This window comes from Lynx rufus, unplaced genomic scaffold (assembly GCF_022079265.1).
Source record: "Lynx rufus isolate CCGP_SWC_20201006 ecotype Redwood Valley unplaced genomic scaffold, mLynRuf1.p SCAF_20, whole genome shotgun sequence".
In the NCBI taxonomy this organism is placed as follows: domain Eukaryota; kingdom Metazoa; phylum Chordata; class Mammalia; order Carnivora; family Felidae; genus Lynx; species Lynx rufus.
The window spans coordinates 24167711-24181599 of record NW_025814835.1 but is presented as its reverse complement, the minus strand read 5'-3'; the positions used below and the strand labels follow the sequence as shown (position 1 = coordinate 24181599).

Below are 13889 nucleotides of genomic sequence, written 5' to 3'. Positions count from 1 at the left end.
GGGTTGTAATCACCAATGTGCTTGGCTTTATTCTAGAAGGAGAGCATATTTCAAGTTCAGAATTAGGTACCTCTCCAAATTTTTTTTTAAGTACGCTAAGCATGGAGAGAAAACTTACGTGAGGGTGGTATTTTGATAACTTGTAGACTTTTTTTTAATTTTAGGGTAAAATTGAACTGTGTGCCAGGTTTCACACTGATGGGGAATTTTTTACTGCAGAGTTAAACTCCTGACTATAGACTTTTATGATGGAAACACGTGGCACCCATCTTCCACGTCTGAAGGCATAACTAGTGATTCATTCAACCCCTGTTCTTAACCTCTTCAGTGTGGTAAGCAAATCACACTGGCTAAGAAACTGCAGCGGCCCTGCAGGTTTCTGTACAGCACATGCAGACTCCTCCCACTAGTTTCACTGTGATATTGATGAATGGAGACTGACTATATGACTGTATGTTCTGACTGGAAAATTAGATGCAGAATCTCCTTTGTGACTTATGTTCAGGAGTTTACAGTGTAGAGGTAGATGAGGCATATTCCCTTAGAGAATTTGACTTTTTAAAAAATTTGAGCACCTAAACCACTAATTTGCTAGTGTTGATGTTATAAACATGCTTTTACTAAAGAGGCCAGAATTATTATTAAATTTCTCATTCTTATCTACTGCCCCCATTGAGTAATTGCACGGTACCTCTGTTACACTGTGAAATTGAGAGACAGACATCATCTGGGTCATCCAAGAAGTCTTAGTGGAACCAGGACTATTAACTGTCTCGTTATTAGTCATGTCTTTCATTGAACCAGGCTGTTTAGACAGACAGTAAGGTTCTTAGAACCAACCTGTGGACATGTGCTACCTCTTAAAAACAAGTTATTTTTTCACCTTCACCTCTCCTTCTAAAGAGAAAAATAGGTGGGGTGTTGGTGGATTGTGGTAATTTACTTTATAGTTGCTGGTAGCTAGAAGACTCCTGTGGAATGTGAATTGTCTTAACCAAAAGTTTTCAGTCCCTGTTGATAAAGCGTAGATCTACACTTAACTTCTTGGCACTTTGACAGAGAAGTTATATGCTGGGGAGAATGAAGTAAAGAAAGCTGGTCACTTTATTGATAAGGTGTAGGGAGGATGGAAGAGATCAGCCTGTCTCTCTGACGTCTTCCAAATCTTTTCTGTTAGGTTTGTCAGCTGCTGCCGGCATTGGTGTCGATGACCTTCGCCGTTTGTGCATACTCAGGATGAGTTTTGTGAAGGGCTGGGGACCGGATTACCCAAGACAGAGCATCAAAGAAACGCCTTGCTGGATCGAGATTCACTTACACCGGGCCCTCCAGCTCTTAGATGAAGTGCTTCATACCATGCCTATTGCTGACCCACAGCCTTTAGACTGAGGTCTTTCAGTGTTGGGGCCCTTAACATTGTCAGGATGGTGGACTATAAAATACAATCCTGTTTATAATCTGAAGATATATTTCACTTTTGTTCTGCTTTTTTCATAAAGGGTTGAAAAGTGTGTTTGCTGCCTTGCTCCTAGCAGACAGAAACTGGATTAAAACAATTTTTTTTCCTACTTAGAACTTTTCAGGCATGGCTCAGAGCTTGAAGATCAGGAAAAACACATTCTTATTAAATCTTTACCAGTTATGTATGAAGGAATCATTCCAGTGCTGGAAAATTTAGCCCTTTAAAATGTCTTAGAGCCTTTTATATGCAGAACATTGATACATGTGTTATTCTACAGAATAAATTCAATATTGCTGATTTTAAAGGAGAGAAGTTCTCAAAGTTAATTCACCTATGTTATTTTGTGTGCAAGTTGTTATTATTGAACATACTTTACTCCAAAATATTGTGCCATGTGGGTGAGTTAATTTTACCAAGAGCAACTTCACTCTGTGTTTAAAAAATAAGATAGTAATGTATTATATAACCTTTTATCCAAAATATTTTTTTGCAAGTTAAAACGAGTGAAGACGATTTCAATTCAGATGGTCTTGCAACTTCAGTTTTATTTTTGCCAAGGCAAAACACTAATCTGTGTGTATACTGGGAATTCCTTAAAATCACCCACAAAAATACACCATTTAAAATTTACACTTGTTATCCCTGTTCAGGGTAACTATTTGTCAAGAAATATTCTTTTGCCCTGTTATACAGTAGATATATTCTTTTATATTTCTAGGCACAAGGTGGTCACTACGGAGCCTAGAAGAGGAATTTCTTTCCTTCATTAATTCATAAGGAAAGGTTTTGTATTTTTAAAAACACTAAAGGCAGTGTCACTTCACCTAATATCTCACCATTCTGCAAAAGTGGCAATGCTTAAACTAAGTGAGTATTTTGGAAACTGCTAAATTCTATGTTAAATACTGTGCAGAATAATGGAAACATTACAGTTCATAATAGCTAGTTTGGATATTTTTGTACTTGATTTGATGTGTGACTTTTTTTTTTTCGTATACTGTTTAAATCATGTATGTTTTGACATTGTTTAAAATTCAGTTTTTGTATCTTGGGGCAAGACTGCAAACTTTTTTATACCTTTTGGTTATTCTAAGCCCTTTGCCATCAATGATCATATTAATTGGCAGTGACTTTGTATAGAGAATTTAAGTAGAAAAGTTGCAAATGTATTGACTGTACCACAGACACAATATGTATGCTTTTTACTTAGCTAGTAGCCTAAATAAAACCGAATCTCAACATACAAAGTTGAATTCTAGGTTTGATTTTTAAGTTTTGTTTTCTTTTGCACTTTTGAGTTGAACCTCAGAAGCAAGATACCTTCTACTAAATGACAGGCAACAGCCAGTGCTATTGGACAGCTTTGGTTTCCCTCACACTCTGCCAGGACTTCCCCACAGACATTATGTATCGAGTGTAGAGTTGGTTGGGGTTGTTTTGTTTTGTTTTGTTTTATTTTGTTTTAGCTTTTATTTTACTATAGCAAAATAGGCCTGATTGTCTACAAGGTAAATAGGTTGTCTACAGGATAAAATAGTGTGAAATAAAACCAAGGATTATCTTTCAGATGCTTTTATGTTTTGCTTGGAGGGCCTTCTTAGGTGTAATAAGATTCTTGAAGGTGTGTTACAAGTATGAGATTTGAGAAACACTTAGAATAGTCATCCTTAAATGACTTAAATGAGTAAGTCTTCTACTTCCTTGCTCAGAAGGTCATCTTCAGAAGACCATCCTAGGAGAACCACTGAGTTTGCTTATTGTGATTTAAACATAGATCTGGATCCAAGCTACATGTTTTTTTTTTTGTTTTAAAATATTTTCTCTGCCAAGCTCATTTGAACTCTTGAGTACTTACGGATACTTTTGTTAAAGACCAAATTTTAATCTGTAAAAGTTTGGTGATTTAAGTTTTATTGGCAGATTTTTTAAAAAAAAAGATCATCTTCATTCTCTAGAAATTGCTGACTTTAGGTCCATTTTACTGTGAATGAAGAATAGGAGTGATGAGAGATTTTTTAAATCCAGATTATTTGATTAGGATCATTTGATTAGCATGCTGTGATACAATCCGTTGCCTCCTTTTCTCCTTTAAGGAAGGTTTTCATGTTTAATCGTCTGGGGAAAGTGTGTGGAAATATTTGCTAAAAAGTCTTTCTTTGAGGCCAAGCCACCTGTCTTGGTTTCTTTCTACTAAGAGCCATAATGTTAACTACCATAATGTTAACTAGAAGCATTACTTCTAGTTGTTAATTGCTTTATGTTTGTACCTAGATTCAGTCTTATGCTTCTGAGAAAACATCTAGTATGTTCATGATCAGTTATTTTTGAGAGCTTAGTTGTTAAACAGTATTTCCATTTCTTAGAGATAGTCATCTTTGATGAGTAAGACTCAAGAATCACTAGGTTTAAAATTTTATGGCTACTTTAGGGTAGAATAGTTTCTGCAGTTCTCAGAATCTGATTATTTTGAGGATATGGTTCCGGGTAGATTTTCTCCAGCTATTTCATATCTCAAAATGTTGAGCTTCATTGCAAGCTGAATTGAGAGTTGAACCAAGTACCCTTCTAATCCAGTATGAGGCCATTCCACTTTGGTCCAGTGCCTTTCAGTGCGTTATCAAAGGGAATCCTAAAATGGTGTTGCCTTTATTTTCCAGGGAGTAGATTCTTTTGAGGGATATGCCCTATCTCATTTTTTATAGTGTGCTACCCCTGGTATACAAAGATAATGATAATAACTCACTGCCATATAACCTTGTTTTTCTAGAAACACTGCTCATTTGTATTGACCTACCCACCAAATAGGTCTCTTGTCCCATCCTTCCTGTAGTCATTGTAGGTTCACAGGTTGGGTGGTCTAGTTTAAGGATTACCATCCTCGAATTATCCAAGGAAACTGAATACATGTTAGCTGTGTTGTATTTCAAAGTTAAAAATCCATTTTTGTGGGGGAAGGGTGTGGTATAAAGGGGGGTATTTGTAATAGAAATTTTGAAGGTAAAATAAAATATCCTGTCTTCCAGATGGTAAACATCTTACTTTTACAAGTTTATTGCAGGTATCTTTTTGACTATGCCCATCTGGAAAAAGGAAATTTTACATTGTCCCATGGTGCTCCTCATGCATATATGGAGGTTAAGGAATATAAGGTGAAATATTTCTACTCGTGGTTTGGTGGTAACTGGTTAATAGTTACTCACTAGCTATTATGCAAAATTAGATTAGTTCAGATCTTTTTTAGAGCCTTTTGGAAGAAGCAGTTTTATTCTGACTAGGGCAGAATCTTTTTTGGTGATAGTTTCTATAGTTCTCCTCATCATTAAGTCATTTTACTGGCATTTTATTTAACGCTAGCAGATTGGGAAGATGATGAATTTTAGGTTACTGAGGTAAATGAGTATATGAAAGCAATTATCTGCAAAATCACTTAACTTTTTTGTAGAGGGGGCTTGGCTAAGACTAGCAGATAATAGCATGAAGAAATGCTGTTTTTTTCTTCCAGTTTTCAAAACTCCTTACTACACTATTTTGCTTGATCTTTATAGTAACTCTGTGAGAGGGGGTTAGAGGGAAGGAAATGCTTTTTTTTCTTTCTAAAGGCAGACCTCATCTTGTCACAGGTAGCTCTCTGTGAATAGTTGCCTAAATTCTGCTTTGCAAAGATTACAGAAAAGAGGCTCTGAGAATCTTTTGTGCAAGCCTTTCCATTTTTTTCTGACAACTAGGTAACTTCTCCCAGGATGTATCAGGAAGGATGTATATGGTTAGTGGCCGCATTCACAGAAGCATCCTCGGCTTGGCCTTGTCCCTAAGCACTTGTGCCAGTGCTTCCGGCTGTTGATCTTGTTTATCTGCTGTCACTGTGGAATGGAATTTTCTGCATTACCCAGACTTGCCTTATTTAAGCAGTAAGCCTTTTTATTTTAGCCATTTTGGGGACGGAGTTATTAATGTGTATATCAGAGAACATACTAGATACAGTGTTTTTTTGTGTGTGCCAACCTGTCTTTGGATGTCAGGGGCTGCTAAGGTTTTGCAGACTGCTATGGTTTTGAATGTTTACCTTTTTTCTTTTTTACACAGTACCTTTCAGTATTCTCCCTTTCTGAGAGGTCACTTCGTGTGTAGCTCCCTTTGTAGTTTCTTCTTCGCTTTCTGATTCGTTTTTCCAACTGCTTGGGCAAGAAACCCAGATAACCAGACTTAGAACTACCTTTAAAACACAAGGACAAATTGGGACAGGTCCCAAGAAACTTTCCTGTAAAGTATTGAAAAGGCCTTCAGTGCTTTGGTGTCTGACATCTGTTTGACTGCTTAGAATGATTCCTGATTCTTTGCTGAGTTCAGGTAGTTGAAATAGGGAGAAGTGGGTCAGATTCATATTTTCTGCCTTTGAAAGATTTTGAAAGATTTTGTTGCTTCCATCTCAGTGCTGCTCGTACAAAAACTGGGGTTACAGGGGTTACTAAATTATCATCAGTAGTCAGAGGCATGCCTTGCCTAGAGGATACCAGCAAAAAAAAAAAAAAAAAAAAAATCCTAAATGAACAACAAAAAACAAACCTTAGGAAATGAGAGGGTTGTTTTTGTTTTGTTTTGGTGTCCCCTTTTGAGTCCTATCTTGGGGCTTTCCTCCTCTACAGATATTTTTGACCTATAGGTGCCTTTATGAGAATTGAGGGTCTGATATCCTGCCCCAAGGAGTAGCTAAAGTAATTGCTAATGTTTTCAGGGATTTTAACATCAGACTTGAATGAATGAATGAAGCATTTTCCTCCCTGCCCCGTCTCCCTCCCACCCTCCTTCCCTCCCTCCCTCCCTCCCTCCCTCCCTCCCTTCCTCCCTCCCTCCCTCCCTCCTTCCCTCCCTCCCCCCTCTGTCTTTCTTTCATAGGAAGGACTGAGGTGAAGACAATCATTTCTGTCTATTGATGTGGATAGTTTTCAGTGTATTTAAGATGCTTTCACAGTAAGTCTCAGAGCCCATGTTCTTATTCAGCCTAAAACTGGTGGCTCTGGGCTGGCACCAGGTACACTCTGGTTTGCACTCTGCCACTGATTTGATGTATGACCTTGAGCAGGTCATTTCCCTTCTCTGGGCCTCAGTTGCCTCATCTGTAAAATGAGGGAGTTGGACTAGATGTGTTCTAGCTCCGAAATTTAAGTGACCTTGCCTACCTCGCAGCAGTTTTTGATTTCTTCCTTAGTTTTGCTCTGCTGTTTGAAGGGGCTTTTTACTTATTTCCATGTTATTCAAATGAGATTAGGCTTGATATTTTATTACTATTCTCCAATGGACAAGAAGTTACATAGTATGTCCTTGAGACTTAAATTTAACCAAAGGCCTAGCACCACCTTGCAATAAATACTTAGAAAAAGAAAAAAAAAAAAACTGAGAGGAGGGGAAAAGCCTTCATTCTCTTTTCCCATCATCTAGATTAAAGGTTTCTTAAGGCTTTTTTTTTTTGAGTCATGGCATTCTACCTTTTGGGCTGGTGTGTGTGTGACAGCATCCTCTTAATGCCGTGTGCTGGTGATTTTTTTTCAACTAAAATGAAATTGAAAACTTACTGTAAATGCCTAATGATATTAGAGGTCATTACTTCTGGTCTTTGGTTTCTTATCTCTTTTATAAGTTGAAAACAGGGGAATTCCTCTGAACCACATCAATTAAAATGGTTCATATGATAGAAGAAAACCATACCAGTGGATGATCATTCACTTTATTCTTGGCTCTTTTTGGGTCCATTTTGATTAGGATACTTTTGGGTGGAGCATTCCTTTCAGAGTACTTTTCTGGCCTGTTCTTAGATGAGTATCATTAATGAACTTGTCTTTTTCAAGGACCTTGGGACCTTCCTTGGGGGTGGGTTAAGGGTGGGGGGTTGGGGAGTCCTGGTAGAGGCCAGCTCTGTGGTAGCTGGAGAGGAAGGGGTGAAACCAGCTGCTGTTGCTATGGCTGCTTGTCATTGATAGAAGGACTCATGGGCTTGGATTGGTTGAAAGGCTAAACATGGAGTTGACAGACTTCCTCCACATATTGGGTTCTGGCCAATGCCTTGGACATGTGATTTAAGGGAAAAGTGTGAATGCTTGTAGATGATGAAAACCTGGTGGGCTGCTGAACCATTGGAGGAAGTGACTGGGGGGTGGGGACTTATTTGGTCATGGTATTTCCCAACTCTGTCTCCTCCCCTAAAATCAGAGGAATGCAGCTATGCCAAAACCCAGAGAAGAGCCACACTTAGCTTCTGCTTTTGGGAAAACTGGTCAGCTAAAGCTCCGGTAGTTCCTTTGTGGCTTTCTGTATACTTTTGCCTGGTTGAAGTCTGTGGCTAAGAAATAGTTGAACCTTTCCTGAGAACTCTGTAACAAAGTATGTTTTTGATTAAAAGAGAAAGCCAATTAAATCATTATGTGCTCATTCTTTTTCTTAAGCTTGTGGATGTCTTGAATCTGAAAAGAGTTCCTGATCACTTAGAGAATTCTCAAACTTGAGGACAACAGTTTGCCTTTGCTGCTTTGTGACCGTTGAAATGGAAAATACAGCATTTCAGATATGCCCACGGAAGAACAGTCCCCATTCTCTTCTCATTTCTAAAAGGCGAGGGTGGAGAGATGGCAGTAGAAGAGGTGGATGCTAGAGGATTATGAGAGCCAAGACACTTAAGGGAGAGGGGGACACTGAAAACTAGAGACCCTGTCATCGCCCATCTAAGGATTAAGGAAAGCCATTTCCCCCTTCCCCCCCAGCTGCCTCTTCTGTGAAATGGGGGTCAAGGTGGCGGGGAGGGGGTCAGATAAGGTGGCTCTATGGCAATGGATTATAAATTTCATGAGCAAATCAATATCTTCTTTCTGATCCTGCTGACGTGAATTCCAGGGACGTTTATTAGGCTGAGAGACTTGTTCTCACCAGATCTAAAGTTTACAGGATTTTATTTTAGACTAGAACTTGAAGGGGGTACTCGTTTGGCATTCTTTGGGGGAAATATAAACCTTTCTTTGTAAAGCACTGAAGTATGAAGGGCAGTTGTATGTATTCATCTCTGCTCTCTGCTCTTGACCCTTGACTCTTTATGCTTATCCTGCCTCATCAAAACTCTCACAAACCCCAAATCCCCTCAGACCCTTCTTACCCTGTGATAAATTGCAGTGCCCTTTCCCCTCACCCCTTTCTGTTCTAAAAGAATTTTTTTTCTTTTAGCTCTGGCCATACTTTGGGGGTGGCACCCACTTCTGTATTTTGATGTTGGTCTGTTGAGCCACCACTTGGAGCTCATGTTGGACGAGCTGGATGTTGGAGCCCTCCAGATGGATGGACAGAATGGGTTCAGAAGGTCAGAGAACTTGTCTCCGGCAGATGTACCTTAAAAGAGTGGCTAAAGGAAGTTCTCTAAACAGAAAGGCAATGATTAAAAAAAAAATCTCAGGAAGAAGGAAAAAACGTGGTAAGCATAAATATGGACAAATACAGTAGACTTTCCTTTTCATCTTAATTTTTCTAAATTTATGTTTGATCGCTGAAATCAAACATTGCTGAAATCAAAGCAAAAATCATATCACTGCCTAACATAATTCTAAATATGTATAGAGGAAATATTTGAAACTACTGAAAAAGCTTTATAAAGAGAGACAAATACTACAGATAAAATGGAATTCTAAAAAAAAGTTCAAGTAACTTAAAATGAGGCAGGTATAAAAAACAGAAGCAAAAAATAGAATGAGAAAATAAAATGGCAGACTTAAGCTTTAATGTGTCAATAATTAAATGTAAATGGTCTAAATATACCAATTAAAAGTCATTGGCAAGCTATTGGCAGGTTAAGAAACATGATCCGACTATATACTGCCTACAGGAAACGTTTCAAATAAAATGATGTAGACAAGCTGAAAGAAAAAGTATGGAACATATATATCAAGTAAAAATTAAAGAAAAGCAGGAGTGGCTATGTTAATATCAGATAAAAGATTCCAAAGCAAAAAACAAAAAGCAAAGGGACATTATATAATGATAAAAAGGCTAATCCATCAAGAAGATACAGTAATCCTGACTGTGTGTATACCAAACCAGGAAGCTGCAAAATGTGCGAAGCAAAAAGTGATAGGACTGAATGGAGAAATAAATCTGCAACTGTAGTTGGGAACTTCAACATCTTTTTAAACAACTGATAGAACAACTAAAGTCATCAAAGATGTAGAAGCCATCCAACAACACTACCAAACTGCATATGCTTTTCTTTAAAAAAAAAAATTTTGTTTAATGTCTGTTTTGGGGGGGGGGGGGAGGAAGGGCAGAGAGAGAGAGAGAGAGAGAGAGAGAGAGAGAGAGAATCCCAAGCAGGCTCCATGCTGTCAGCACAGAGCCCAACACAGAGTTCAGTCTCAGGACTGTGAGATCATGATCTGAGCCAAAATCAAGAGTCAGATGCTTAACTGACTGAGCCACCCAGGCACCCCTAAAATACACATGCTTTTCAAGTGAAAACACAACATATACCAAGATAGACTATATCTTGGATAGACCCAAAACTCAACAAAGTTTTAAAAATTGAAATCATAACAGAGTATTCTGACCACAGTGCAATCAAACTGGGAATAAATAATAAAAGGAAAATCTCCAAACACATAGAAAAAAGAACACACTTCTAAACAATCTATGGGTTAAATAAGTAATTTCAAGGGAAATTAAAACAAACAAAAACTCAGCTGAATGAAAAGTGAAAATATATTGATATTTGTGAGATACAGCTAATGCAATAATGAAAGGGAAATTTATGGCACTAAATGCAAACATAGAAGAGGAAAAATCTCAAATCAGCACCCCAGGCTTCAACTTCAAACACCTAGAAAAACCCAAAACAAGCAAGTAAGCAGAAGGAAGGAAATAAAGAGCAGAAATCAATATAGTTGAAACAAAAACAATAGAGAATATTAATGAAACAAAGAGCTGGTTCTTAGAAAAGATTAGTAAAATCAACATACCTCTAGCAAGATTGACAGAAGATACAAGTTACCAGGATGGGGAAATATCACTTCTAGACTCTGGAAACATCAAAAGGATAATAAGGGAAAACACAAATTTGTCAACTTCCATGATTTCGATGTCTAATTTTCAGCAATTTGTTGAAAAGCAAGCTATCACAACTCACCCAATATGAAATAAATTATTTGAATGGCTCTATAGCTATGAAGGAAATTAAATTCATAATTATAAAATTCCCCGAAAGAGGGGCACTTGGCTGGCTCAGTCAAAACAGCAAACGACTCGATCTTGGGGCTGTGATCCTGAGCCCGTGGTGGGTATAGATATCACTAAAAAAATAAATAAAATTAAAAATTAAAAACAAAAATCCCCAAAATGAAATCTCTAGTCCCAGGTGGTTTCACTGGAAATTCTACCAAACAAAGAAATTTAATACCAACTACCCAGTCTTTTCCAGAAGTGAACACTTCTTAATTTACTTTATGAAGCTAGTATTCTCCTGCTACAGAGCCAAAGACAATGCAAAAAATATCCCTCATGAATATGCATGCAAAGAGATCCTTGACGAAATATTAGCAAAACAAATTCAGCAATATATAAAACATACAGTGGTTGCCAGGGACTGAAGAGGGGATGGGCTGTGAGGTCACTGGATGTGAATGTAAGAGAGGGATCCTTGTGGTGATGGAAATGTGTACCTTGACTGTACCTTGTGTTACTGTCCTATAGTTTCTATAGCCTCCCCAGTAGTTTCTATGGGGGGTTTCTCTGTATAATTCGTACAGCTGCGTGTGATCTATATATTGTTTCAAAATAAAAAGTTTAACTTGAAAAAGTCATTACTGAGTGGGTCCAGCTCCAGGATTGGGGCTTTGGACCCCTAACAGAGTGTGCACCCAAGCAGCTGCTGCCTCCCATTTCTCCTGAGCTAAGGCGAGAGGGGTCTTGAGTGGCGAACCCTGCAAAGTTCCCATGGGAAGCATACAGTTCTTAGAACCCACTGTTCAGTCTCCCTCCCCGCATTCTACATCCTCTTTTAACTGTCCCTCATCTGATGCTTGATACTATATTGTCCACTTAAAACATTTGTTCAGAGGGTAGATCTCAGTGTTTAGTGTTATCACAGTAAAATAAAGAAAATTTAAGTCATTTCTACAATATTTATAATGAAATAGTCAATGATCTTTTAAGAAATTAAAAAGCAGGGGTGCCTGGGTGGCTCAATAGGTAAAGCGTCCAGCTTCGGCTCAGGTCATGATCTCATGGTTCGTGAGTTCGAGCCTCACGTCGGGCTCTGTGCTGACAGGGTGGAGCCTGGAGCCTGCTTCCGATTCTGTGTCTCCCTCTCTCTCTGCCCCTCCCCTGCTCGCTCTCTGTCTCTCTCAAAAATAAATAAACATTTTAAAAAAAGAGCAAGTATTTTAATCTATACTTAATGATTTCTGGTGACTTTCATCCTTTTGTGTAGATTTGAGTTTCCATTTAGCATATCTTCTTTATGCCTCAAGAATTTCCTTATTTCTTACAGCACAGCTCTGCTGGCAGTATGTTTTCTCAGGTTTTGTTTGAGAAAGTTTTGGCTTCATTTTTGAAAATTCCACTGGATAAAGAATTCTACGCCGACAGTATTTTCTTTTAGCACTTTAAAGATTTTATTACATTGTTTTGTGGGTAAAGATGAATTTGTGTGTCAACTGAAAGAATGTGTCACTAAGAGAAGTAACACAGGGAATTAGGTCTACTGAGCAGGAATCACCTCTCCAAAAACAAATAACCGAAGTACCTAGGGCTGGACAAGGCTTCCATTTCAACGCCTGTGTTAGTGACTGGAGCGGGAAACTCCGTCTTCATTGCTAAGCTCAGAACATCCCCTCCAAAACCAGCTTTTCACCCAAGCAGGGCTGCCTCTTCCAGACCACAGGATCCAACCAGAGAAGCCACACTCCATGCTGACGCTAGTAACCCAGGATCCCTGGGGGCTTACCAGGAGGCCAGAGGCCAAGAGGAGGAGGGGACTGGAGTTCTTGATCATGGCTTATTTGTCACTCTCTGAAGTCTTCCTGTTGCACGTACTTGGCACCTCAGCTAATAAACAGGGCGGGGGGGGGGGGTCACACTTCTACATTCCCACCTGCTTGGAACTATTTCTGGCTTTGCTATTCAGTTTCATGGGTTTGCCTACTCCTGTGTTATTAACATACTATTTAAATTCCTATGGCTTTATAATTTAACACATGTGATGTAATATATGGTATGTCAATATTTAATAATATATTTAGAATCTCTGAATAGGTAAGAATATATTTTAAATCTTGCAGGGCTAATGCATTCTCATAGAAGGTCCTAATGCACATAGAGTACAGTATTAGAAACTTGTTTAAAAAATGTTTTATTTATTTTTGAGAGAGAGAGAGAGACAGAGCATGAGAGGGGCAGAGAGAGAGAGAGGGAGACACAGAATCTGAAGCAGGCTCCAGACTTTAAGCTGTCAGCACAGAGCCCGATGCGGGGCTCAAACTCACGAACCATGAGATCATGACCTGAGCCCAAATCAGATGCTTAACCCACTGAGCCACCCAGGCGCCCCTAAAACTTCTTTGCTGCTTACCTCCTACTTCATTTCTCTCCCTAAAGCTAACTAACTCTCCACAGATGTTTTATATCCTTCGATCTTTCCAATGTTTTTTCAATGTATATTTATACACAGTTTATTTTCTGCTCACACCAATGAAATTATAATACAACATTTTATTAGCTATAAGATGTCATCAATAATAATATACACACATACTACCAAGAAGAGAATATACTGTAGGTAAACTGACACAGTGCTTGCTTTTCACTTATTTTTTTAAATGTTTATTTTTGAGAGAGAGAGAGTGGGCAAGGGAGAGGCAGAGAGAGAGGGAGAGAGAGAGAGAGATTGAGAGAATCCCAAGTAGACTCTGTGCTGTGAGCATAGAGCCCCATGAGGGGCTTGAACTCACGAACCGTGATATCGTGACCTGAGCTGAAATCAAGAGTCAGACGCTCAATCAACTGAGCCACCCAGGAGCCCCTTCACTTAAAATTTTTATTTTATATTTATTGGAAGTTTAGACTTATTTACACATAAGAAAATTTTGTTTGTATTATATCTCATGTCCATACATTAAACGGAAACATAAATAAGTTGGTTCAGGCGTTTGCTAAATTTCTGAATGTTCAGAATCTGATTTCTGAATCTCTTCTGACCCCAAACTGCCCATGACAGGTTTATACACTGTATCCTCCCGTGCATCATCAAGAACCTTGTGATGCAGCATTTCTTTTTTTTTTTTTTTTTTAATTTTTTTCAACATTTATTTATTTTTGGGACAGAGAGAGACAGAGCGTGAATGGGGGAGGGGCAGAGAGAGAGGGAGACACAGAATCGGAAACAGGCTCCAGGCTCTGAGCCATC

General features: G+C 38.6%; 1 protein-coding gene across 3 annotated transcripts in view; it reads left to right on the top strand.

Annotated features, from left to right (window-relative positions):
* Positions 1 to 7875, top strand: part of SMAD4 (SMAD family member 4) — a 62382-nt gene extending 54507 nt beyond the window's left edge. For 2 of the 3 annotated variants that reach the window (XM_047086159.1, XM_047086160.1), the window contains exon 12: positions 1178 to 7875. In XM_047086159.1, the coding sequence (XP_046942115.1) occupies positions 1178 to 1389 (212 nt within the window). In that variant the 3' untranslated portion in view covers positions 1390 to 7875. Of the gene's footprint in view, positions 1 to 219; positions 1147 to 1177 lie in introns of those variants that run through there. The other variant, XM_047086161.1, reaches the window with a different exon arrangement.
* The last annotated feature ends 6014 nt before the right edge of the window (positions 7876 to 13889 follow it).